Source organism: Clarias gariepinus, chromosome 18 (assembly GCF_024256425.1).
Source record: "Clarias gariepinus isolate MV-2021 ecotype Netherlands chromosome 18, CGAR_prim_01v2, whole genome shotgun sequence".
Lineage (NCBI taxonomy): Eukaryota > Metazoa > Chordata > Actinopteri > Siluriformes > Clariidae > Clarias > Clarias gariepinus.
This window is the reverse complement of record NC_071117.1, coordinates 17,540,839-17,567,637: the sequence shown is the minus strand read 5'-3', so window position 1 is coordinate 17,567,637 and position 26,799 is coordinate 17,540,839. Positions and strand designations below refer to the sequence as shown.

The 26,799-nt window shown below is 38.2% G+C and overlaps 1 protein-coding gene across 1 annotated transcript; it reads left to right on the top strand.

Moving 5' to 3' along the window:
• The first annotated feature begins 208 nt into the window (after window positions 1-208).
• slkb (STE20-like kinase b) lies at window positions 209-26,799 on the top strand. The gene is made up of 19 exons (XM_053477156.1): window positions 209-580; window positions 785-942; window positions 4,150-4,314; window positions 11,326-11,374; window positions 12,961-13,110; window positions 15,381-15,453; window positions 15,588-15,782; window positions 16,892-16,973; window positions 17,084-17,215; window positions 17,823-18,512; window positions 18,622-18,752; window positions 19,310-19,433; window positions 20,179-20,358; window positions 21,754-21,883; window positions 22,091-22,215; window positions 22,753-22,944; window positions 23,077-23,202; window positions 23,297-23,410; window positions 26,057-26,799. The coding sequence occupies exons 2-19, from the start codon at window positions 793-795 to the stop codon at window positions 26,201-26,203; spliced, it is 2,955 nt and encodes a 984-aa protein (XP_053333131.1). The 5' UTR covers window positions 209-580; window positions 785-792; the 3' UTR covers window positions 26,204-26,799.

Below are 26,799 nucleotides of genomic sequence, written 5' to 3'. Positions count from 1 at the left end.
TACATGTGTTTGGTGTACTCGAGTACAATAAGCTACACCTGCAGATAGATGGTGTACTCGAACCAACAACTGCGGCATCAAAAGACATCAAAAGGCCACTACATAGGGCATGAAACAATGTCTTGTGCCCCCTATGTGGGGCGTTGTATGTTGAACAGGAAGCAATTTGGGATTAAACCCAGAACATCCACCACAACAGTAGGAGGGAACGACGTGCAAAGCGTGAACGCGCACTGGGAATCCGCTATACGATTAGTGCTCCAGTCCAGATTACCGCCTCGTAGTGTGCATTCGCACTGGATAGAACTGGAGTGGAGTTTTTGTTTATTTTTTTAAATCCATGTATGGATCACAGTTTTTTCACTTAGGAAGCGGATCTGTTAGGATCATCGACGTTTCTCTTTGGATTTGCATTGGACTGGGATAATATACAGAAGACTGAGAGTTGACTTGGCACGAGATGTGTGAGCTGTAACACCCACAGGGTTGTTGTTTTTGTACAGGTCGATGTAGATCAATGGCTGTGTGTCCGCACAGTTACATCGTCCTTTTATCCAGTTAACTCAAACATTCGATACAAGTAAGTAACCTTTAAAAGAACGACGTAATAGTGACTCGGACACCTAAAGAAAAGCCAGCATGTCCTATTAATAGCCGTAGTGAAAGTCCAACCGGACAACCACAATAACGATGCAGTAGTAGGAATAGTATTTGGAGTGTAAAGCGATATCTAGTGCTGTTACCCCCGGAAATAACCTCTTCTATCTGTTAAATAAACACGTAGGAGCGAAAATGGCTTTCTTTAACTTTCGGAAAATATTCAAGCTTGGTCCCGAGAGGAAGAAAAAGCAGTATGAACACGTCCACAGAGACGTGAACCCCGAGGAAAGCTGGGAGATTATCGGGGAATTAGGAGACGGAGCTTTCGGGAAAGTGTTTAAGGTAAACCACATCATTACTGAAGTAAACATTCAAAGGTGTATTCGGCTTTTATATACATATATAATTATTTATTTACATATTTGTTCCAAATAATCCCAATGACAAACGTTGAATGCTAATTCAAACGCTTGTTTTGTCGATATAAATGCGCTAAAATGCTTTAAAACAACCACAGAACACTCTCGAACGCTTCCGAGAGGCGTATTTAGTCACGTGACTACTTTTTTTTTTCTTCATTTATTCCTCTTCTACAAAGTGATGGAGCGCTGACCTTCATAAGTCAGTGTGCCAAAAGACATCCTCCTGTGTAGGCTACATCGGGATCTTTAAAAAAAAAAATTATTATTATTTTCTAGGATTTTTTCCCGATTTTTTCCCTAATTTAGTCGCGTCCAATTCCTCCCCGTCACTAGGGGGCTCCCGCATTAAGGCTACTACGACCACTCAGTCGGGAGGGCGGAAGACTATCACGTGTTTCCTCCGACCTCATCTTTTCAAACTGCTCGCTCACGCACCGTTGTGGGCGGCGTAACACACTCGGAGGACAGCGCTATCTGCTCCTTCCGCTAGCGCGAGCTCATAGACGCCCCTGATTGGCTGTAGAGCCGTGATTAATGTAGGACCACGAAGTACCTCTCAACCCTCCCCTCTGAGAGCTCGGCCAATCAGCTCTCTCTAGACCTCCGGCTGTGAGAGGTTACAGCATCACCCGGGAACCGAACCAGCTCTTCTGACCATGTGCGTTACCACACCTGCTATTTTGCCATGGACAGCACGTTAGAACAAAAAGCGAACATGAGATTCCGCGTGAAGATGGGCACATCTGCCACAGAGACGTTTGACGTGATTCAGCAAATTTTATGGCGATGCTGCAATGAGTCGTTTGAGGTGTTTAGAGCGGCATGCATGCTTCAAGAGCAGAAGAAGAAGACCTTCAACGACCCCAACCCCTGAAAATGTTGAAACTCTTCGGCAACATGTGCATGATGATCGTCAGAGAATAATTCACAGCATTGTTGCGATTGTCGGTGTATCATATGGAACAGTCCAGGCAATCCTCACATGTGCCATGTTGCTGCCAAGTTCGTCTCCAGGCTACTGACCCAGGAGCAGAAGAAACTTTGCGTTGAAGTTTTCCAAGAAATCCGTCAGCATGCTGTAGTTGAGTCATCATCTATGTTGAGAGTCAGTAGCACTAATGAAACCTGGGTGTATGGGTACTGATTGTGTATTGATACTATCTCATATACCACTTTATTCAAATTTATGGCATGAGGTGGGGTACAACCTGAACCCCATTCCATTTAATTGTAGGACACCCCCCCCCCCCCCCCCACACACACACACAATGTACTTTGAACAATTTGGAAACGCCAGTAAGGCTAATCTGCATGTATTTGGACTGTGGGAGGAAACCGGAGTACCCAGAGGAAACCCATGAAAAAGAGATACAAACAAAAATATTCTTCAAAGAAGAGATGTATAGTGTTTTAATTAAAAGATTAAAAAATGGTCACAGAACTTCGATGCACTTCGCAAACATTTTCATTAAATAAATTATGGCAATAAATTGATGTCACTTTTATATGTCTGAATGGCATTAATTTAGTATACAGTATTACAGTCCCATAAAAATTCAGATTTCATGTGTACATGAAAAAAGCTTTGAGGGTTAAAAAGTTTGATAAGATAAGCTGAATACACCTTTAATACACGATAATACCCGTATAATAAATGTTGTACCACTGTAATGGTTTACATGCTTCGTAGAACCTTTTATTGGTGTTTCTGTTTTTATAGATGATGTCACGTGATTTACTTTATGGTAATTATTAACCCCAAAGTGCACCTGCGTCACACTAAAAAATAGCTCAAGTGTTCACATTATCACTGTTCTGGTCTCAGCATTAAACTATACTGCTTTTGGGAAAAAAATTTATAAACTGTATATTTCCTTATCACTGCAGTTGTATAATCATGTACATCATTTGTAAAATACTTCTACCTTTTGCTGTGTTTGCTGTGATTCTAAACAGCTAAATCATCATTGCTAGGTTGGCAACCAAATATGAGTTTGTTAGAAATATATAAAGTATTTTAAGAACGCATGCAAAACCTTCATAAAAATTTCTTTCTTATTCTGTAAAAGGAATACAATAAATAATAAATTATTTAAATGTATTGGTGTATACTAGATCAGGATAGAAAACAGTTTTGTTCAGGGATTCAGTATGACTTTATTTTGAGGCTCAGTATTTAAAGAGAGTACACCGCTTAAAAAGCGACCGTGTGCCAACAACAGAGTAGGTGGAAGGTGAAGGAAATTCTTTTCTGTTGTCAGGAAACACTACAGGATTTCCGTACTAGGAAGAGGATAAATTTCCTTAAAGCAAAGAAAATAAAGAGTTCATTGTAAACGGTTTAGTGTAGTCTGTATTTTTTTTGTAGTTACAATGTTAAGTCGAACTGTGTACATTATGTGTTAATGCTATGACAACTTTTAATAATTATAGGAAGCTTGTCCAGCGATCTAAAAAAGATAGGATGATTTGTTACTTACTGTTATTATTTATTCACAATAATGGTTCATGTAGCTTTTAATTTCTTATATACAGTAGTTTAATGTTGTATACTCTTGTATACGGTTATTCAAAAATATCCTCTCGAAGTTCAGCATAATGACTCGTAGCTTGCGAAAGGCAGGACTGGAAGTTAAAATTTTGATTATAATTTTAAATAAAATATTATACTGTTTTATTACATTTAAGATATTCTACATAATTTTCCAAAGCGTTTATTTTTACCACCAATCCTATAAGACTAGATCCTACAAATATCTTTGAATTAATAATATAATATTTTCTAGCACTAGTTCTTCAGTACTTCCTCAAAATGGTAAAATTATTGTTTAACATTATTTTTTAACACTATTATTGTCTATTTGTTTCTCTTCTTGTTTCATTGATTTCAATTCACCAACCTAAAAATAATAAAAAACAAACAAAAAACATTCACAAGAAATAAATGCTTGAAAGTGACATGACAATACTACAGTTTATTTCCTATTTACTTTGTCAATATTTATGCGAAGGCAAACAGTTTTGATGTTCTGAACCTACAGTACAAACACACTTTGATTGTCTTATTTAACAATTCTTGTATAAACTTCAAATTAAATAGCTTAAACTCTTACATTTTTTCTCTCAGGCTCAGAACAAGCATTCAGGCATTTTGGCTGCAGCAAAAGTGATTGACACTAAGACGGAAGAAGAACTGGAGGATTACATGGTGGAGATTGACATTCTGGCATCTTGTAACCATGACAACATTGTCAAGCTTTTGGACGCTTTCTATTATGAGGGCAAACTCTGGGTGAGCAGACCTGATCCAGTACTACAGTAGTTTTTTTGGTTCTATTTCTATTTAGAATATTTCAAGACAAATGATTTATTTAACCAAAGATTGCATACTTTACAATGTCTTTAACCATTTCCCAATCTCAGGGTCCCAAAGTAAGTCTGTTTATGCTCTAGCTGAAATATCCGTTTGATTTAAACATTCATACACTCCTTCTCTGAACATGCAGTTTTAGTGTCTATATAAATGAGCTACTTCTGTGAAATGCCGCAACAGAGTACAGTACACCTGAGCAGCTTATATCTTCTTATGTAAGGTCACATCAAATCGACTTTTTTCACTATTATTGGTGTTTTTTATTTATATTAATATTATTATTATAACAAAAAGCTTTTGCTGTTGATTTTACAGAATAACAGCATAAACATGAACAGTAAATTAAAGTTTTTTTTTATCTAACACATTTAACATTGTTTGCTAAGTTTAGATATAAACATAAACTTATTGTTTGTTAGTATATAGTTAAGTAACTTTGGATCAGGTCACTGACATAACTAAAATTGGTTTTATATTAACACAGTAATATAATAAATACAATTTTAATGATTAATTAACTAAAAAGAATAAGTTTTAAAAATAAACATATTTAATTATGTTTAACTCAACTTTAAATATATTGTACAAAGTTACAGTACTATAAAAAAGTCTTGAGCCACCCCATTTCTTCATATTAAATAAAATGAAATGAAATTATGAGATTAAATTAAAAGAATTTAAACAAATGGTTTACTGTGACAGGCTGCAAAGTGTCTGAAGATAAAAAAAAAAAAAATTATGTAACAACCCCAGCATCACCAGTACACTAATCACCATCACTGATCATCTGCACCTGTTTCTCACTGGTTCACACCTAAAGTTAGATGTTTTTGTGCTTAAATGATTAGGTCACTATGTTGCTTAATAAACAAACACAAAAACATTTCTTTGAAACTGGTCCAGTGCAGGGACTGCACTAAAAATAAGAGGCAAAAAGTTTTTAGGAAGCCTGAAGAACTACTTTATTCCTCAAAACTACATTAAACTTACAAGAAAGTCTGGCTGATGGTATGAAGAAATGAAAAGCGACTTAAGACTTTTGAACAGTACAGTATGCAAAACATTTAACATAAAATCTAACACCAGATTTACTTTTGATTAACTATGCATAAAGCTTACAGTTAATCAAAAAGCAGTCTTTTATTTCATATTAGCCAACAGATTGTTATTACAATTATTAAGCTCAATTTTCACTTGTTCAACCTATAATAATAATACAATAATAGAATTAAAATAAAACAATAATAGTGAGGACTAGCTACAGTACAAGCTGGATTTGTAAAAGCTGTGTGGAATTTTAAAAGCCATAAAATTCAGATGGAATATTTTGAGCACTATGTATTTGGATATATAGCTACAATCAGTGAACCTGATTTTTTTTTCATATGAAATTGTAGTGTATTCTGACTGCAAAATCTGTTCTTATTAATCTCATGCACACTTGTGCTGTATTATGCATAATATATTTTTACTGTACATCATCCAATTCAAGAGGTGAGGTCAAAGAATGTATGCCAAAATGTAAATTGAAATGCGTAGGAGGTCTTTTACAGTAAATACAGTAGTAGGAAAATGGGAAACTAGAATAGGATGACAGCAAGGCATGTTGCATGAATGTGTTCCCAGGTTGTTTCCTTCCTGTGTAAAGTGAGTTTGGAAAATAGATAAGACAGGATCCAAGCTTAAATGATTGTTCTTTATCTATTTATTTTACAAAATCAGCTCTGTTATTTACATTTCTCAGTGATTTCAATAGGTTGCATATTCACAATATGATGAAAATACAGCAGGAATTGTGGAGATATTGAGTTTCTCTGTCCTCAGGGAAAAGCATGAGTAGGCAGAGGTCACAATGAGGTGTGCTATTGAATGTAGACTATTGTAAGAAGAGCCCAGCCATAATTACCTGGTTGTTATATTACCACCCCACCTATTTCACTGCCAGCTCCTTTTCATTTCATTGTGCACCAACAGATGGGTGTGTCGTAGCTATGGAAGCATGCAGATCTCTATCAGGCTCAGAGGTTCAGGAAATAGATGTGCACACTCTACCAGCTTCCTTATGATGCTGTAAAAGCAGGCATGTGCTGTGAATGGACTGGATTACATATTACACGTTTATGGTTTAAAAGTCCGAGTGTATAACCAGCTTTTTGTTATTACTCAAGAATGAGCAGTGTATGAATTATCAGAACGAATAGCAAGTCGTACACTTTTTAGAGCATAACTAGAGAGGGATGATGCAATATAATGCATTATTGTACATTTTGGATTTAACCCTGTAGTTGGGATATTTGGTTATGATTAAAGTGGGAATCACAGTTAATTTACTTAATGTTTAATTTAGAATGTATGAAAAGTTATTATCAAATGTAAAAAAAACATTACCACCCTTGTGTATTTGCGAGGATACATAAATATTTTAAACTTAAAATTATTTTAGTTGGCTAGATTGTTTTCATTTCAGCAGGTAGTGACCATGGCACCTCAATATTAAGCTTTTGTAAGAGATTATGTTAGCTAACTGCAACTAACTTTGCCTAGTTCATTATTTGATACAATGATTATACTGTATCGTCCACTACATGTGCTGACTACATAAGATCTTTATTGCCATTAGAACTTTGCAGCTGTGAATTGTATTTTTAAAAGCCAGTGTAGCATAACTCATTAAAAAAAAAAGCCAATGCTCGCCAGGATATAAAGGCACCAGCACCACTACCCATCCCACACTGGACCTAGCAGAGAAAGAGCCCTAGGCCACCGACCCCGGCCTCCAAACTTCCCAGTTTCAAATCCAATCCAGTTACAGTACCAACATCCTGGTGCCAGCTGTTCAATAGTGATAATGAATCAATCATCAAAAAATAGATTAAAATGCATAATCGTGTAAATCATATGGCTCTTAAGACTACCATTTGAGATTTGCAAAATAGAGCAGTGTATCTTCAAAAAAAAATTCCTTTTATCATTGTACAAAGTTGTGTGGAATGCAGATGCTTTTATTTGGCTACACTGGTTTCCACCCCACTGGGGCCCTGGTAATGTCTCCTTTTGTGCTGTAAAATAAAACCTAAAATGATTTGTTAACCTCATTTCCTTTCTTTCTTTTTTTTTGTTTGGAAGTGTATGTACATTATGTGTGTTGAGTTCAGGCAGTAGATTTAGTTACATATTAATAGTAAGGGCTCAATGGCTCCTCAGAGGCATTCCTCTTAAAAGGAAACCTAAAGCCTACTCTATGTTTGTTTTATGTGTTTATACTGAAGAAGTCTACAAATTTATTAAAATGCAGTATCTGCGGCGGTAGCCAACAGAGCGCCAGCACAAAAGAAGCCTACAGTACTACATACAGCAAACAATAAATATATATTACATATAACCAGTATTTCAAACACTGCTTTACAACATTGACTGTTGTTAAAAATAAAATTGAATCGAATCGAATTGAATACCCAACTCATGCACACATATCATGCGTCACGTTTGTTGAATTGAGACAGGATACTAATAGCAGCTTGGTGGTGCAGGGATTTGAACTCACAACCTTCTAATTGGTAGCACAACCATCAGCCTTATAAAAAACATTTATTGGCTAAATTTATTACTGTATTGCTGTGTACAGTATACTATTGATTTCTCTTTCCTTCATCATGCTCTGTGTTACTGGCTTTGTAGGAGCTCCATTGTTATGAATTGTTTGGTCACAGCTGAAGCCGCATATTGTTCCCCTGTCACTGTTGTCTTCTTGTGAGGCCTCTAATCCATTAAAGAACAAAAGGCTAAGACTTGGCTTTGCTTCATGCACGCCTCCTACCAGCCCATCAGCTTGGTGTCCCATGATGCTTAGCCTGCCACGTCATCAGCAAAAATGTCAGTCAAGCGCTTATCCATGTTCAGCATTTCCCGATTACTAATGGCTCTCTACTATTTGCAATCACATCACTTGCCTTAAATAGTCCTCTTAGGCATCGTGTCTGTGACGAGTCCAAGACATTGTTATCTGCTGGTCCAGATTTTTTTGTTTTGACTGAAGTGGCTGATGTGGGGATTCCCGTGGGTTTTCTGCAGACAATCTTACTCACTGGGACGGGACAGGAATAAAGTCACCAGGGGTGGGCGGGACAGGAATCATAACAACAACAAGGCAGTTTTTGATGCATAATGTACAGTGACCGCCAAAACTTATTTTAAAAAATAAAACATGGGAACGTGATGGGATGGGAATTATTCTTTCAGAATTAGGATTTTAAAAAGTTTATTATGGGATTTGATTGGGACCGGAGTTTTATTAGGATTTTAATAGGTGTGTCACCCTTTTGTGTGTGTCACATTTCCCTGTTTAGTCTAGTCTAGTTCATTTCTGTTAGCTGATCACCTGACCATTTGCTTGCCTTATGCTTCTGAGTGTTGCCTGACCCTTTTGTTTGTTCGCCCTACTGGTTTTAATAATACCAGGCAAGCGGACTTGTGTTTATACATATATTTCTTAATAGCTAACTAAACCTTTTTTAGTGGTTATCACTGTCGCCTTGCCACCTTTTCGGGCTAGGTTCGATTTCCGCCTCAGGAGTTTGCATGTTGGGTTTCCTCCGGATATTCCAGTTCCCTCCCACAGTCCAAAGACATGCAGATTAGGCTAATTGGCATTGTATTGTGTGCGTGTGATTGTGTGTGTTTGCCCTATAATGATGAATTGGCACCCAGTACAGGGTGTACTCCGACACGTGCCCAAATCTCCTGGGATAGGCTTTAGGCCTCCACAACACTGTATACAGGATAAAGCAGCATAGACGATGATGGTGACCTTTTTCAAATGTATATGATATTGAAATACAGTATTTTAAAATATTTATCAGTACCGTTCTCATTGGCAGAATATAAAAAAATTCATAAAGTGCATGCATGATTAATTCCTTTTTTTCTTTTTCTTTTTAGTTTGATTTAACACTGCATATAAGTCAAATTACAAAAACAAATCTCTTTAAGGGGATGAGTCAGGCTGTCAGAGCCGGGGCTGGAGCAAATGCAATCGTTAATAAAAAGTTCAGGAAATATACAATTCAATACTTTGTCTTAATCAAAACCTGCAAAGGTTCAAGTGAGGTGCAAACAGGAAATTACAGGCAAACTTGGATTCAACGTCAAGGCCAGGCAGAGACAAAACCGGAAAAACACAAAACAATGAGCAGGGCTTAGGAAAGCAGACGGGGCTACAATACTAGACAAAGTGTGTGTGAAGCAGAGGCCTTATGCTAATGATGATCAGGTGTGTGTGAGTGGTAATCCAGAGGTTGATGCTGAGCTCTTTTCCAAAGTGTACTGTAAACTGTTCTGCCTAGGTCCTCCTTGCTTCGTAGTCCCCGATCCCTGATCACTGTTGAGTAAACCTTGGTTAAGGGAACAAAATCCCTTTCATTTAAAGGATCGGATTTTGTGATGTCATTACGATATCACTTCCTTTGTGCGTTATCCTGGTAACATGAGCACCTCGGATATGTGTTGCTACTACTGTTTCTGCTAAATGATCACACCAATGAAATTGAATATACTGTATATATTGAAGCAAAAACTGATCCATCACAAAATGTAAATTATTAAAATGTACTATGTATAAACTGTAAAAAAAAAAAAGTGATATGATTAATTTACCAGATGGATGCTATCATTCCTAAAAATATTAATATTTTATATTAATTTATAATAATCTTTATTAACCCAGATATTAATAGTCTGTGTAATATTAATGATTAATTGATTTTATATATAAAATCATTATATAATATATAAGATTACTTTCGAGTTACTTATTAATACATAATATTAGACTTTCCTTTATAATAATATATTAATGAACGGTTTTTGAAATTAATAAAAGTTTTTTCCGCGCTCAGGCACAATGAATGATAGACGATTTTGTCTGCTTTTTGGGGAACCATTGAAATAAACCATTGTTCACTTGTTCTTTACAATCTTCACAATTCCCTTTAAACGGAGTTTCGCTCCCTACAGGTTGGAATCTTACTGAACATGGCTGAATACCCTGTAGGAGGTTCACTTTTCAGGGAACCACTAGCTGACCGGGACACAGCCTGAGAACGGGAAAATGAGTGGTTCCGAATGTTTTACTGTAGTTCATGGGTGCAAGGTGTCATGGGAGAGTTGTGGCCGAAGATAACAAGGTTGTGTCCATTCTTGTAAAACAATTTCATTTATTGTGTTGAAATACCACCATCAAGAACATGAAGCACAACTTCTTTGAAAGACTAGTTGAAAACATCTTGCATTTCTGCCGCCCTTTAGTTCTGGTTTTTTAGCTCAGATTGTCCCTTGTAGCTCACATTTCCGGAAAACATAACTTGTCCAAAAATCATGCTGCCCACAAACCAACATACATTCCAAGGTTGGTTCACTTCTTGCTGTTAGGTTGATTCTGAGTTAAAGCTCTTTCTCTTTACACAACTGTAGGATTAAGGGCACTGTCAGACAGAAATTGATATAGATGTCATGTTTGGTTTGGTTTGATCTGGTTTCACGCAGCACATGAAGAAACAAACCCATAATTTACAATATGTTTTGTTTAACCCATGCAGTTGGATCGATTTAGAATCAAGTCACTGTCTGCCCGCAGCTGTACTGCTTTAATAGTTGCTCAGTTCACTTGAATCCAGACTGAGACTAAAATCCCTTAGACTCTAATCACTACAGTGTTCTTACCAGCTACAAACGGCACAAAGCAGGAAAACATGACAGGGATCCATTTAAACTGCATATTTGAAGGATACTGAGAATCATTCAAATCTCGTTGTGATAATTTTATCATTTTGAAGCTTTACCAGTCTTAGCGGCACGATGCTCTCATTATTTATTTATACTCATAATGTACCTACAGTGGGGTGAAAGGATGTGATCTGATCTTTTACTCTGCAGATTCTGATCGAGTTTTGTGCTGGAGGTGCTGTGGATGCAGTAATGCTGGGTGAGTACCCAGAAAAAAACAAACAAACACATAAACTGTTCACACAATGGAAACCTAGTGAGCACAATACATTTCAACCATAAATATCGATAATGTAAAAAGCAATGCAAACAGTAACTCCAATTCAGCTTCCAAACAGAGCTAAACCAGGCATATTGTTTCCCCGTTCAGTACAGAAAGATTTGACAGTTCAAAAGCGGAATTCTTTTAAAAGCTACATTGAAGTTTGGCTATAAATGAATCCCGACAATAGGCTATTGTAAAAGCTTAGCCGGATTAGAACAACCGGTCACAGTGAGTCCAGTCCACTTTGGTTTAAAAGCTTATTGTAAGGAGATGTGTTCACAGAGGATTGCTGTGACTGTATGCTGATTTGGCAGCCAAGAAATGTGCAAATGAAACGTGGACACCAGTGCTCCGAGGGAAAACAATAATAGTCTGAAACAAATTGAGCACTTTTATAATATCTCATACATTAACATTTAACAAATGTTAAATTAAGAGCGTTCAAATGGAAACAGCACTGCATGCAGTGGCTGGGTGGTATGGGGTGTGGCAATCCATCGACGGCAGGGCTCGAACCCCTAACCTCAGATCCAAAAATCAACAACCTAGAGCCTTAGTCACCTAAGCCACTATTCCCATATCTTACATTTAATTTACTCCCCTTAATAATGTCGAGCACACAACTTTTGATAGCCGCGTAACTGCACGTGATTATGGGAAGCCATTAGGTTTAAACTAAGATTAGAGTCATATGATTTATTTACGTAAAAAAAAAGTAGTTATTTGTAACACATTTGTCACTAAAATAGGAAGAAAGAACATAATGTTTTTTACTGTAAACCTTCCTGCATGAAAGCTTTAGTTTAGTATTAGTGTAGTTTATCCTAATTGAAAAAAGATGAGGCCTGTTTTTTTCCCTCTAACCTTCTGGTGGCTTCTGGTGCTACCTTTTTTAAAAAAATTATGATTTCATATTTTCTTAGTCACAAATCTATAGTATCCAGGTAAAATCATACTCATTACTGTCCTCTCCATCTACACTAATGCTTATTTCTTTAACTCCAGATTAAACTATCTATTTGCTGTTCTGTTGTGTCTAATGTCATGACGTCTCCCAACAAAACCATAAGGGAACTCTCTATAGGTGTGCGATTTGTTTTTTAAAATATACTTAATCCCATGCGTTTACTTGCGATGTGGTGGCTTGGTGGTCAGCACTCTTGCCTCCTACCTCCAGGGTTGAGGGTTCGACACCTGTCTCCAGTCTGTGCACGTGGAGTTTGCATGTTTTTCCCTTGCTTGGTGGGTTTCATCATGGTACTCATTGTGTTTTCCTCAGTCCAAAAGCATGCTTGTAGGATGATTAGTGTTTTTAGAGTGTCTTTGGAGTGTAAGTGTGCTTCACAACAGTGACTGATGGTGTGAAGTCATAGGCCATTGGGACCAAACATCTGTTGTGATGACGGTTAAAGAGAACTATTTGTTGTCTGTTTTTTTCTCATACTGTAGCTGATTGGTTGTATGAAGAATGCTCTGCTTTAGAGTTTAATAATTTTTTTTTTGTATCTATGTGTGTGTAGAGCTGGAGAGGCCGCTGACCGAGCCACAGATCAGAGTGGTGTGTAAGCAGACCCTGGACGCGCTGCTCTACCTGCACGAGAACAAAGTCATCCACCGAGACCTGAAAGCTGGAAACATCCTGCTCACACTTGATGGCCAAGTCAAACTTGGTGTGTATCCTTATTCGTGCGTGCATGTGTGTGTCCGTGTTTTTATTAGTTTCTCAGATCAGAGAGGTAAAAACATCCTTTTTTGACCTCACTAGCTATTGGCTAAGCTTTTTTCTCCCAAACAAACCTCTTAACCTCTGTGTTTTTTTAAATAATAATCTTACTATAATGTGTTCTGTTGTGCTTTCTTTTTTGTAAGTAGTTCATGTTGATGTTACTGGTCTTATAGCCCTTTTATTGTTATTGGCCCCATATAAAAGCCGGGTTGTGCAAAGGAAAGAAGCCATTTCCGTCTGTAGTGAATCATTAGAGCAAGTGTTCTCACTGTTTGTGTCTTTCATACACAAATGAGCATAATCTTTTAGGGGAGAAGAATCTTTCAGAAATATTACACGCTAAAATTGTACTTTGGAACTGTATCGTAGTTTCAGGCAGCATGTGATGAGTGAGTCACTCTCGGAATGTGATGCCACGTATTAACAGCCAAAGAGAGAATGTGGTTCATAAAAAGTTGAACTTGGCTATATTCAGTGCGCATGCTTCTTACACCCTAGTGTACATTACTGTTATTTGCACTACATATTATATATGATGCATATATGACACTATGGGTATTTGCACTACCTTGCACACTCACTTGGTATTATTATTATTAATTAATGTTGTGTGCTTACTGTGTATAGTGTCTTGTCTTTAACAAATGTACAGTGTTTTTTGTTGGTCTGAACTTTGTGGGTTACAAACAGCTGGAATTAAATTTCTTGTGCGTGTCAACATACTTGGCGAATAAAACCCGATTCTGATTCTGAGAAAGAGAGACGATTGCAAATCAATGTTAGGGAACCATCAAGAGGTTTAAACAAATTAAAACAGATTGCCTTCACTCTGAGGTAGGGAAAGTGTTCTTTTGGTGTTTATTTTTGGAAGACAGTAAAATAAGGTATAATTCTGACAGATAAGTGACATTTTTTGATCATTTTTAAGTAGTATTAAATATTAAAATTGGTGTTAAGTCCCATCTTAAAACTCACATGTTTTCTCTGGCGTTTAAACCGACATGAGATGTTGATTTTATACATTCTGTTTGATTAGATATGTGTGTGATGTTATTTGAATTATGTCTTTTATATAATTTTATTATTTATGTGAAGAACTTTGGGTCATTCTTGCTGTTAAAGTGCTATACAAATAAAGTTGAGTTATGTTATGGATGCCAGTTTGATAGCATATCTAAAAGATTTCCTCTCCTATCTTGTGTTTGTCTAATGTTTAATGTGCTCTAGAACGCAGACAGGACAGTATGTTGCCCAAGGGGAAACCTCCAGTTCTGAAAAATGTGTCCAACTGCCAAAAAGTGCAGTTCCTCAAATGACCACTGCTTTCAAAAGTTATTCAATCCCAAACAAGCCAAAACAGTTGTGGTTTCCATAGCTAGAGTCTCTATTTTATGACAACAGTTTTGTTTAAGTTATCAGTCAAATTATATTAAGACATAAAAGTATGTATAATTGGGATTTGGCCTGTTTGACTGACGTCTGCATTGCAGGTGTCAAAACTCGTCTGCCTATTACTGTCTGCTATGCATCACTTTAGCTAGCCAGCTAACTGGAATCATTGTACTTTAACTTACTACATAAAATAGGAGTTGACACGAGGCGACATGTAGGTTTCATATAAAATCAATCAAATGAAACCAAAAGTAACCGTAATATAAATTTCTCTTAACCACCTTATCGTTTTAGCTATGCTAAAGCTAATCTGGCTAGCTTGTGGTAACTGAGGAAAACAGGCATGTTTCAACCAACAGCCAGGTGCTGTTCGCTCCGCCCATTTGCCCATTTATGGACTAACAGGGGTTTAGGTTGAGGAAGCTCCTGCCAAGATGGTGATAACCAAAGCTCCCATAGTTGAGCTTCAAAACCAATCTTTAAAATAAAACCATGGGTTCATTTCGTATGTGGTCTGTGGTAGCAGCTTGTCAGCAAGATCTCTTCCTTGGTTGAAAATATATGGTTGGAGTGTGTTTGCTGGTGAATTTGCGCAAGTTCATTTTGGCTGGATTCTGTCTGAGTTGTTTATGGGTGTGGATTATCTTGAACATCATTGGCTCTTGTGTAAATCAGTCACCATTTCAACATCATTGCAATTTTGGCGTAGGACAGTAATCAGACTGTTTATCAGACATAAAATGTTTTGGACAGACATGTGGCAGACTAGATTTAGTCTGTCATTGCAACATAAACCTAAACACAATTTTTTCCTCTCTCCAGCGGATTTTGGGGTGTCTGCCAAAAACACTAAAACGCTCCAGAGACGGGACTCCTTCATCGGAACCCCGTACTGGTAAGCCACAAAAACTAATTACAGGTTATAAACATCAGTTTTCACTCTGTGCAGTATTATTCAACCATTTCTGTCCCTTTCTTTTCCTTTACTTTTATTCTGGAACTTTCTCATTCACCCATACTCATACCCAGGATGGCGCCAGAGGTGGTGATGTGTGAGACTTCGAAGGACAGGCCGTATGACTATAAAGCAGATATCTGGTCCCTCGGGGTCACCCTGATTGAGATGGCTCAGATCGAGCCCCCCAATCATGAGATAAACCCCATGAGAGTGATCCTAAAAATCGCCAAATCAGACCCGCCTACGCTCATGCAGCCCTCCAAATGGTAAGAGAAAACGAGAGCCGTGAGTACTGCAACAAATGGAAAAATCCAGAGTCAAGGAAATCGTAACCTATTATTATCCAATTGGCTTTAAGTATTTGAGTTCTTATAGGTATTAGCCTGTGTGGCATATCGTTCGAACTGAATAGACAGATTTATAACAAAACAAAACAAAAAAAAATTCGGCTCAATAATATCAATTGGTACCTGATATACAGTAATACTCAGAAGTGCATTTGCAAAAGGTTGCCATCCAATTATGAAAAACAACTGGATTTTTCTAATCGGTTAATGCAGTATTTTTGTTAAACCTCTGTCTTTACAAATATTAATTCCTTTCATATCAGATACATTGTGTTTGTGTACAGACTAAAACAAATCAAACTGTGTTGCTGTCCAAATACTTATGGACTTTTACATTTAAATTGGTCCCTGATGTAAAAAGAAATATAGTAATATTAATTTAGAGAATAATGTATAACACATCAAGTGCAACCAAAAGTAAACCTAAAATAAATTACGGTTAACCACTCTAACATTTTAGCTATGCTAAAGCTAAGCTGACTAGCTTGTGGTAACTGAGGTAATAGGCGTGATCCAACCAACAGCCGAATTGCCCATGTTTGGATTAACAGGGGTTTAGGTGGAGGAATCTCCTGCCAAGATGGTGATGATCGAAGCTCCCACAGTTGAGCTTCACAACCGCATTTCAGATACATTGTGTTGGTGTACAGACTAAAACAAATCAAACTGTGTTGCTACTTATGGACTTGGTTAATTGAACATGCATGGAAAACATTGTTTAAACCCTTTACAATGAAGATCTGTAAAGTTATTTGGATTTTTACAACATTATTGTTGAAATACACAGTCCTGAAAAAGGGACGTTTCTTTTTTTTGCTGAGTATATATATATATATATATATATATATATATATATAATTATGACTTGTTTAAAGGATTAATGCATACTCTCTGTCTATACTGTATTGTTCTGTTCAATTACTTTGCTTAAGGTTGATTTTACTTATAATATTATTGTTAAAAGGAAAGAATTTGTTTGGTCAGATGATATACAAAGAACAATACCTATTACTAATTGTGTTTCTCAGGTCTCCAGAGTTCAGTGACTTTCTAAGACGTGCCCTGGATAAGAATCTAGAATCCAGATGGAGCGCAGCACAGCTCCTTCAGGTCAGTCGTGTTGTCCAGCCACGCCATTATGTTATATGGAGTCTGTTCCAAATTTCAGGTATAAATTCCACTATTTGTAATGTGTGTGTTGTTTGTGTGTGCGTGTTCAGCACCCATTTGTGAGCAGCGTTACTGATAACAAACCAGTGCGAGAGCTGATAGCGGAAGCCAAAGCTGAAGTCACAGAGGAGATAGAAGAGTTGAAAGAGGATGATGAGGAGGAGGATCATGAGGGACAGCTGGTGAGAGAATTTTTTTTTTTCCATACTATAGATGACTGTCTTATTTATTTATTTATTTATTTATTTATTGTAGTAGTAGTAGTAGTAGTAATTTTTTGGACATTGTGTTTATTAGCGTATAACATATTCATAACTGAAGTTGAGGTATTCTTGCACTATTTCTTTATCCATGTATTATTGTCCATGTATAATAATTGTATTTCTGTTTGACCTCTATAACCAACTTGTGAATGGATAATTATGATGAATTACAATAAGTCCCCAACATTTGAGGTACAAACTTTCAGAGATTTCACCAAAGTTAGATCACATGTCCGGCATGCATGCCGTGTGTGTGTGTGCAGCGTGCATCCCAGGATGTCAGGAAGCAAGGCATAAAAGCCTAAAAGGCATAAAAGTGTCAAATGTAAAAATAATTGAGAAAATGGAGCGAAGTGAAAAGATGAATTGACACACATTGATTTGGAATTGGGCTCTTAGAACGGAACTCGTTCATACAGTATGTTGGGGACTTACTGTATTATGGATCGTCATTATGGATAATTCTGATTTTCATGGCAATGTCATCATTTTTGATCTTATTCCACATTGCTTTCCTTTTATGTAGCTCCTTCGTGGACACAAGCGTGCTTCATCTGACATCAGTATCGGAAGCTCTGAGGATGAGAAGATTTCTCTGTCACCTTCTACTTTGGAAGTAGTTCTAGAAAAACATGAGGAATTTGGTTTTCCCAAGAGCCCAGATAGACAGGATTTAAGTAATGACCAGATAAATGAACCTGAAATTTCCAAACTGGAACTAAACCACATTCCAAATGTACCAGAACCGTCTGCTGATGAATCAGTTTCCAACATTAAACCTAAGGAACAAGAAAATGAGAAGAACATGGAAGAAACCAAACCAGCAGTACCTTCTACTCCAAGGAATATTATAGAGCCACAAGAGGAGATAAAAAATACAGGAAACATGGTGGCACCAGCAGTTAATAATGTGACAGGAATCCAGAACATGGATTCAGCAACGAATAAAGATCTTGCACCTAAGAAACCTGAGAAGCAGGTTGAGGGACCTGTTGCAACACCCGAGGAGAAACCTACACTCTGTCTGAAACAAGAGGATAAGGGTGGAGCAGAGGGCGATAATTCTTCTCCAGAAAAGCAAAGTGCTATGAAGCCCAGATATCAAAAGAAAGGTTCTGGAAGTGGTGCAGCAGGGGATAGCAGCAGCGTTGACCTGAACCTATCCATCTCCAGCTTCATAACCAAATCAAAAGAGGCAGAATCGATTTCTTTACAGGTGAGAATTCTATTTGAAGGAGTTTTAGGATTAAACAAAGGAAATAGTTGGGTTGTTAAAATATGACAAGATTGAAAAGACATTAATAGACAGTTTCATGGTTTAACAGGAAAGGAAGCGCCAGAAGAAGACGCAGAAAAAGACACGCAAGTTTATCGTGGACGGTGTGGAAGTCAGTGTGACGACGTCCAAGATTGTAACAGATAATGACATCAAAAGTGAGGAAATGAGGTTCCTCAGGTAAGAGCTCTAGAAATTAAGCATGACTCAAGTGCCGTGCTTTAATGAAAGCAAAACGTCTGTAAAGGGCATTGTGATAAGGAACTGTGAAGCTCTATTGTATAGTCTTATATAGTTACACATATACAGCTAAAAATAGATTTTATATGAGATAGCTAGTCGAAGTGTTGTTGTAGTAATGTGAGTGTATGGTTAAAGTTTAACTGTGTATTGTGCTGCAGGTTTGTTACAGGTATACAGTATATTCCCTGGGTTTTACCACTGTTTAAATTTTAGTATATTTGATTATATCGTGTAGAAAAAGTACTTATTTGTATTTAATGGGAGTTCAACAGACACAGTGTTTTAAAAGATACACATCCAAGTCAGGAAAGAAAAGGCAGGAAGTTTGCTTCTGTCAGCTAGAACTTCCTGTCCATGTTGGAGCATATCCTGTTAGGTAAACTAGGATGTCCTTTTGGTGCTGATTCAAGGAAGCCTATACGCGTTATTGAACAAAAAGTTGTAAAACTTTTATAGTAATCCCAGTCCTGACACCGTGTGTATGTGTTGGACAGACGTCAAGAGCTGAGAGAGCTAAGGCTGTTGCAGAAAGAGGAGCAGAGATCCCAGCAGCAGCTCAGCAACAAACTGCAGCAGCAGAGGGAGCAAATCTCTAAACGCATCGAACAGGAGACCATGGTCAGTGTTTGTACTGTAGTTCCGGAAAAAAAGTACAACTCACATATAACTGCGATGTTAAGAGTGCACATGCTACATTCCGTTCACCTTTTGCGATCGGATTAATTCAGGGTCGATCTGTATTTAAGCCGTATTAGAGTTCACTTAGCTGCACGGTCGCTTAGTGGTTAGCACTGTAGCCTTGCACCTCCTCGATTCCTGTCTTGGGTCTGTGTGCATGGAGTTTGCATGTTCTCCCTGTGTTTGGTGGGTTTCCTCCAGGTACTCTGGTTTCCTCCAGCAGTCCAAGGACATGCCGGCTAATTGGCGTTCACAAAGTGCTCGTAGTGTGGGAATGCGTGTGTGAATGTTGACCGGAGGTCTAACGTAACACAGCCATAAAAATAGGAATAAATACAATGGTCACCATTGGCCACCACAGTCCCTAGTTGGACTACAGAGGTTGCTAGATGGATGGATGGATGGATGGGGAGCTAACTTGCAAATGTAATGATATCACTTTGTTTGTAAGTCCTTCTGTAAGTTGTTGCTGTAGAACCAAAATGAGCGCATTGATAATAAGCCTGCGTCCTAACCATGCTGTTTGAGAAGTTAATCGACAGTTTCTGACCAATCAGAATTAAAAACTCAATCATGAAAATATGCTGTGGTACTGTATAAAGTAAAATCACAGCATACTCTGGTTATCCCACCATCATTGAAGCCTCTGGTGTTTTTTCCTGGTGTCTTTTTTTTTACCTCTCAGATCAAGAAGCGTCAGTACGATTCAGATGTGGAGAACATGGAGAAACAGCAAAAGCAGATGATCGAGCGGCTTGAACAAGATCACACCAACCACCTCCGAGATGAGGCCAAGAGGATCAAAGGCGAGCAGGACAAGGAGCTGTCAAAGTTCCAGAACGTGCTGAAGAACCGCAAGAAAGAGGTACAAAACACATGAACCTGACAAGCAAGGGGACGAATGAAGAATTTTGAATGTGGTAACAAGTCAGAGTTACTGTTTTAATGGTTGTGACCCATTTGGTCAAAAGGTTGTGGTTCCGGGGCCTCCGAGTGGCACAGTGGTAAAGTGCTCGCCCTATCATCCGGTGATCGCTGGTTTGATCCCCGGGTGATGCTGTTACCTCTCACAGCCGGAGGTTTAGAGAGAGCTGATTGGCCAAGCTCTCTCAGGGGGGAGGGATGACAGGTACTTTGTGCTCCCACATTAATTACAGCTCTACAGCCAATCAGGGGTGTCTGTGAGCTCGCGCACTTGGAAGGAGCGGCTAGCGCTTTCCTCCGAGTGTGTTACTCCGCCCCTAATGGTGTGTGAGCAAGCAGTTCGAAAAGATGCGGTCGGGTGGCGTCACGCGGTTCGGAGGAAACATTTGATAGTCTTCGCCCTCCCAGCTGAGTGGTAGTAGTAGCCGTAATGTGGGAGCCCCCTAGTGACAGGGAGGAATTGGCCAAGACATAAATCCTGTACTTAATAATCCTGTAATATTACTCAAGTAATGGTAGAAGTCCTCGATTAACTTATATACTTGAGTGAAAGTTCAGAAGTACTTGCCTCAAAAGCTACTTAAGTATCAAACGTACAGGGCTTGTGTTATCTCACAGTATCCTTTTTTATAGTAAAATCTCTCTCTCTCTCTCTCTCTGATTCCTGATTGTGAACATGCTGCTTTTTGTCGCTGTTTCTAACCAGGTCTGCTTCTGTTACATTATTAGGCATGTCTCAAAGGAAAGACAAGTCACACAATTACACATAATAGCAGCCTAAAATATTACAGATTTTTTTAAATTATTATTAAACCACAAAAAATAACAAATACAATATGAAAAATATGAAAGTACAAGATTCAGGTACAAATAAATAACTAAAAAAAGTACAAAAAATAAATTGAGAAACTAAGTAAATAGCATACACATACACAAAAAACAAAAAATACTCAAGCATTCCATCGACTAAATCAGAATGTCGAGACAATAGCAGATTGTATTCGAATGATTTGTTAGCTATACAGAAATATAATTATGTAAAAGTACAGATATTTGTTTTAAAAAGTATCTTTCAATAAAATTTGTCAAGTACGGATAGGTGAGTTTACTCTACTTAAATAATAAATGTATTTAAATACAGTAATGAAGCACATGTACTCAGTTACTGTACCTCCCACCTCTGTACAGATGTGCTGGATACAGATTAGGTTATCAGTCAGATGTGTTAGTGATTGGAGTTCTGGGATTGTTTTGTCATCCAGTGATGGATTTGTGTAACACAGCAACAAATACCATAATCTCTCTCGCTCTCTCTTTTTCTCTCACTTTCTCTCAGGAGCAAGAGTTCTTGCTGAGACAGCAGCTGGAACTGGATGGCACTCTAAAGAAGATTATCCAGAAACACAAGTGTGAGCTGGCCACCGTGGAAAGAGACTGTCTTAACAACAAACAGCAGCTGCTCCGAAGTAAGGCTCGTTGTTTTTGAGCCCTAGAAAGCGATTCACGTCAGTCGTGTAGCAATTCACACATTCCTAGCTTTGTTCTCATGAATGTATAATCATGAGTTACAGTAGCAATAGATAGCCTTGTGATCTGGAGAAAGCAAAATAAGAGGTTATCGCTAATGCCCTGTATGCAGTCTTATGGTTCTAATTCTCCTGATCTGTCTACAGCAAGGGAGGCAGGAATGTGGGACCTAGAAGAGCGCCATCTACAGGAGAAACACCAACTGTTCAAGCAGCAACTCAAGGACCAGTATTTCATGCAGAGACACCAGCTTCTCAAAAGACATGAGAAGGTCTGACTGCTGTTTTTGCAAATCAGTGTTTTCAGTCTACATGCATAAAGCATATAAAATGATCTGTTACCCGGAGAATGGTGTGAATAGAAAAGCTTTAAAAAAAAAAAGCCAGTTAGGCTTAAAGTAATTAGTTTTGTGTGCAGGGAGAACTATAATACATGGTATATCTTGTCTCAATACTTTTGGTCGCCACTGTGTGTAAGCACATTTAGGTATATACAGGTGAACCTTGAAAAATTTGAATCTATCATTTATTTCAGTAATCCAACTTAAAAGGTCATTAAGAGCATTAATAGAAAGTTATGTGGAAGGGAAAAGTGTGGAAGAAAAAGGTGCACAAGCAGCAGCTTGAACTATCCTGCTTTGCATGTAATGAGTCTATCTCGTATATTAGTTTCACATTTTAAGTTGCATTACTGAAGCAAATTAACTTTTGCATGATATTCAAATTTTTCGAGTTTCATCTGTACAATAAATAAGTACATCAATACGCTTAATGTGCCCTAATCCCTTTGTATTTTCTCTTCCCTAAAGGAAATGGAACAGATGCACAGATATAACCAGCGAATGGTGGAGGAAATGAAGACGAAACAAACCCAAGAGAGGACCAGACTTCCTAAGATCCAGCGAAGTGAAGCTAAAACACGCATGGCCATGTTCAAAAAGAGTCTGCGCATCGCCTCCCCCGGGCTCACCCCCGACCAGGAGAGGGAAAAGATCAAACAGGTCAGAGGATAAATCCAGCCCATTTCAGTTTAAGGCATCTTTAATAAATAGGAATTAATGTAACTCTTGAATCAATATGAATGCAAAAGTTAAAAGGTATCCTTGCTGAGAATATTTGTGTGTGTGGTGCAGTTTGCAGCACAGGAGGAAAAGAGACAGAAGAACCAGAAGCTCCAACAGCAGCAGAAACATGAGAACCAGATGAGAGATTTGCAGTTGCAGTGTGATGCCAATGTTAGAGAGCTGCAACAGTTACAGGTACACATAAAGAAAGAGAGAGGGAGAGAGAGACACCCACCAATTTACATACTCTGTATATGCTAATAACTTGCACTGACTGCCCTTTGATTAGAATGAGAAGTGTCATCTGCTCATCGAACACGAGACGCAGAAGTTAAAGGAGTTGGATGAGGAGCACAGCGCCGAGCTGAAGGACTGGCGAGAGAAACTGAGTCTCAGAAAAAAGGTGAGGATTGTACAGTATATGGATGAAAGTGTTTGGCCAAATCTGTCAATTATTGAATTGAAAGGTGTTTCAGTCAGGCCCCTTATCTCCAGTGAATCACAATCCTAATGCTTCAGTTATACCAAGACATCTTGGACAATGCTATGCTTCCAACTTTGTGGCAACAGTTTGGGGAAGACGCTTTTCTATTTTCTATCCAGCCCCAGTGCTATAAGGACTATAATGACATGGTTTGATGAGTTCGGTATGGAAGAACTTGACTGGCCCTAACACAGAGCCCTGACTTCAACCTCATTGAGCACCTTTGGAATGAACTTGAATGAAGATTGCAAGCCAGGCCTTCTTGTCCAGCATCAGTGCCTGACCTTATAAATGCTCTACAGAAATAATGAGCATGAATTCCCACAGAATCACTCCAACATCTTATGGACAGCCTTCCAAGAAGAGTGGTGTGAAAAACTATTTGCCCCCTTCCTGATTTCTTATTCTTTTGCATGTTTGTCACACAAAATGTTTCTGATCATCAAAAACATTTAACTATTAGTCAAAGATAACACAAGTAAACAAAAAATGCAGTTTTTAAATGATGGTTTTTATTATTTAGGGAGAAAAAAAATCCAAACCTACATGGCCCTGTGTGAAAAAGTAATTGCCCCTGAACCTAATAACTGGTTGGGCCACCCTTAGCAGCAATAACTGCAGTCAAGCGTTTGCGATAACTTGCAACGAGTCTTTTACAGCGCTCTGGAGGAATTTTGGCCCACTCATCTTTGCAGAATTGTTGTAATTCAGCTTTATTTGAGGGTTTTCTAGCATGAACCGCCTTTTTAAGGTCATGCCACAACATCTCAATAGGATTCAGGTCAGGACTTTGACTAGGCCACTCCAAAGTCTTCATTTTGTTTTTCTTCAGCCATTCAAAGGTGGATTTGCTGGTGTGTTTTGGGTCATTGTCCTGCTGCAGCACCCAAGATCGCTTCAGCTTAAGTTGACGAACAGATGGCCGGACATTCTCCTTCAGGATTTTTTGGTAGACAGTAGAATTCATGGTTCCATCTATCACAGCAAGCCTTTCAGGTCCTGAAGCAGCAAAACAACCCCAGACCATCACACTACCACCACCATATTTTACTGTTGGTATGATGTTCTTTTTCTGAAATGCTGTGTTACTTTTACGCCAGATGTAACGGGACACGCACCTTCCAAAAAGTTCAACTTTTGTCTCGTCGGTCCACAAGGTATTTCCCCAAAAGTCTTGGCAATCATTGAGATGTTTTTTAGCAAAATTGAGACGAGCCTCAATGTTCTTTTTGCTTAAAAGTGGTTTGCGCCTTGGAAATCTGCCATGCAGGCCGTTTTTGCCCAGTCTCTTTCTTATGGTGGAGTCGTGAACACTGACCTTAATTGAGGCAAGTGAGGCCTGTAGTTCTTTAGATGTTGTCCTGGGGTCTTTTGTGGCCTCTCGGATGAGTTGTCTCTGCGCTCTTGGGGTAATTTTGGTCGGCCGGCCACTCCTGGGAAGGTTCACCACTGTTCCATGTTTTTGCCATTTGTGGATAATGGCTCTCACTGTGGTTCGCTGGAGTCCCAAAGCTTTAGAAATGGCTTTATAACCTTTACCAGACTGATAGATCTCAATTACTTTTGTTCTCATTTGTTCCTGAATTTCTTTGGATCTTGGCATGATGTCCAGCTTTTGAGGTGCTTTTGGTCTACTTCTCTGTGTCAGGTAGCTCCTATTTAAGTGATTTCTTGATTGAAACAGGTGTGGCAGTAATTAGGCCTGGGGGTGACTACAGAAATTGAACTCAGGTGTGATAAACCACAGTTAAGTTATTTTTTAACAAGGGGGGCAATCACTTTTTCACACAGGGCCATGTAGATTTAGAGTTTTTTTTCTCCCTTAATAACGTAAACCTTCATTTAAAAACTGCATTTTGTGTTCAATTATGTTATCTTTGACTAAAAGTTAACGGTTTTTGATGAGCAGAAACATTTAAGTGTGACAAACATGCAAAAGAATAAGAAATCAGGAAGGGGGCAAATAGTTTTTCACACCACTGTATATTGTAGCTGCAAAAGGGGGACCAACACCATATTAAAGTATGTGTATTTGGATACAATGTCATTGCATGTTTGGCCAAATACTTTTGTTTATGTAGTGTATGTCACAATTCTACACAAAATTGTTCACAAATGAAAAAGTTCAAGCTGTGATTGCACAAGTATTCACCCCATTGCAGTAAAACTCCTGAGTTGAGTAGAGACCACCTGTGTGCATGTAGTCTTCATATACATGTAACCTTTATACACCTGTTTATGTAAGGGCCCAGAATGTATTGTACGTGGTGACCATCAAAACACATCCTAGACATATCAGTCAGTGTCTGGTTACAAAACTATCTCACAAATTTTATGCATTAATGCATTAAGTGCATTATTAAAAAACGCAAAGAACTTGCGGAGATCACGAGTTTGATTCCTGGGTGATGCTGTAACCTAGCATCAAAGCCAAGCTCTCTTGAACGCCCTCGTAAAAAGATAAACCTAAATTGAGCTTAATTAAATGGTATTCTCATCTGTGATGTATTCATTAATAATAAGTGCTAACCAGTTGCTCCTGTCTGTGTGTGTGTGTGTGTTTAGACACTAGAGGATGAGTTTGCACGTAAGGTTCAAGAACAGGAAATCTTCTTCAAGATGAGCGGAGAGTCCGAGTGCCTTAACCCATCCACTCAGAGCCGCATCTCCAAGTTCTACCCTGTCCCTACTGTCTACTCCACCGGGTTTTAAGACTTATCCTCCCCTCACACACACACACACACACACACAGATATACACCCTACACATTTTCCTAAATAAGCTTACAGTACATATATACTGTATGTATTGCTCAAGTGAAACTCTTACATGAAGTCCTTATGTAACCATAAACGTCATTCTGCACTTTAGTGGCTTTTATGCATCGGCATATTGTGAATGAACATTTTGCTGCCTTTCTCTTTCGGCTGAACCCATTCAGGATCAAATGCAGGAGTCACATAATATAAAGCAGTCTACACCTGCTTTTCCTGTGGAAGGACTAATGTATTACATGTGAATGTTCTCATTTTACACTAATCACACAGCTTCTGTATGTTTTTTTTATATTTATATATATGGCGAGAATGGTTAACATTGTTCAGATTGAAATTCTAGCTATTTTACAAACTATCAAACTAACAAGCTGAAATTTACATAAATAAACCCTCCTGTTATTTATAGTAAATTATTAATGAAGACTAGAAGTCAGTAGGGAAAAGAATAATTGCTAGAACACATTGGAATGTAGTGCCTACAATGAAGGAAGCGACATACAGTATGGCATGGGATCGATTTAAAAAATGCAA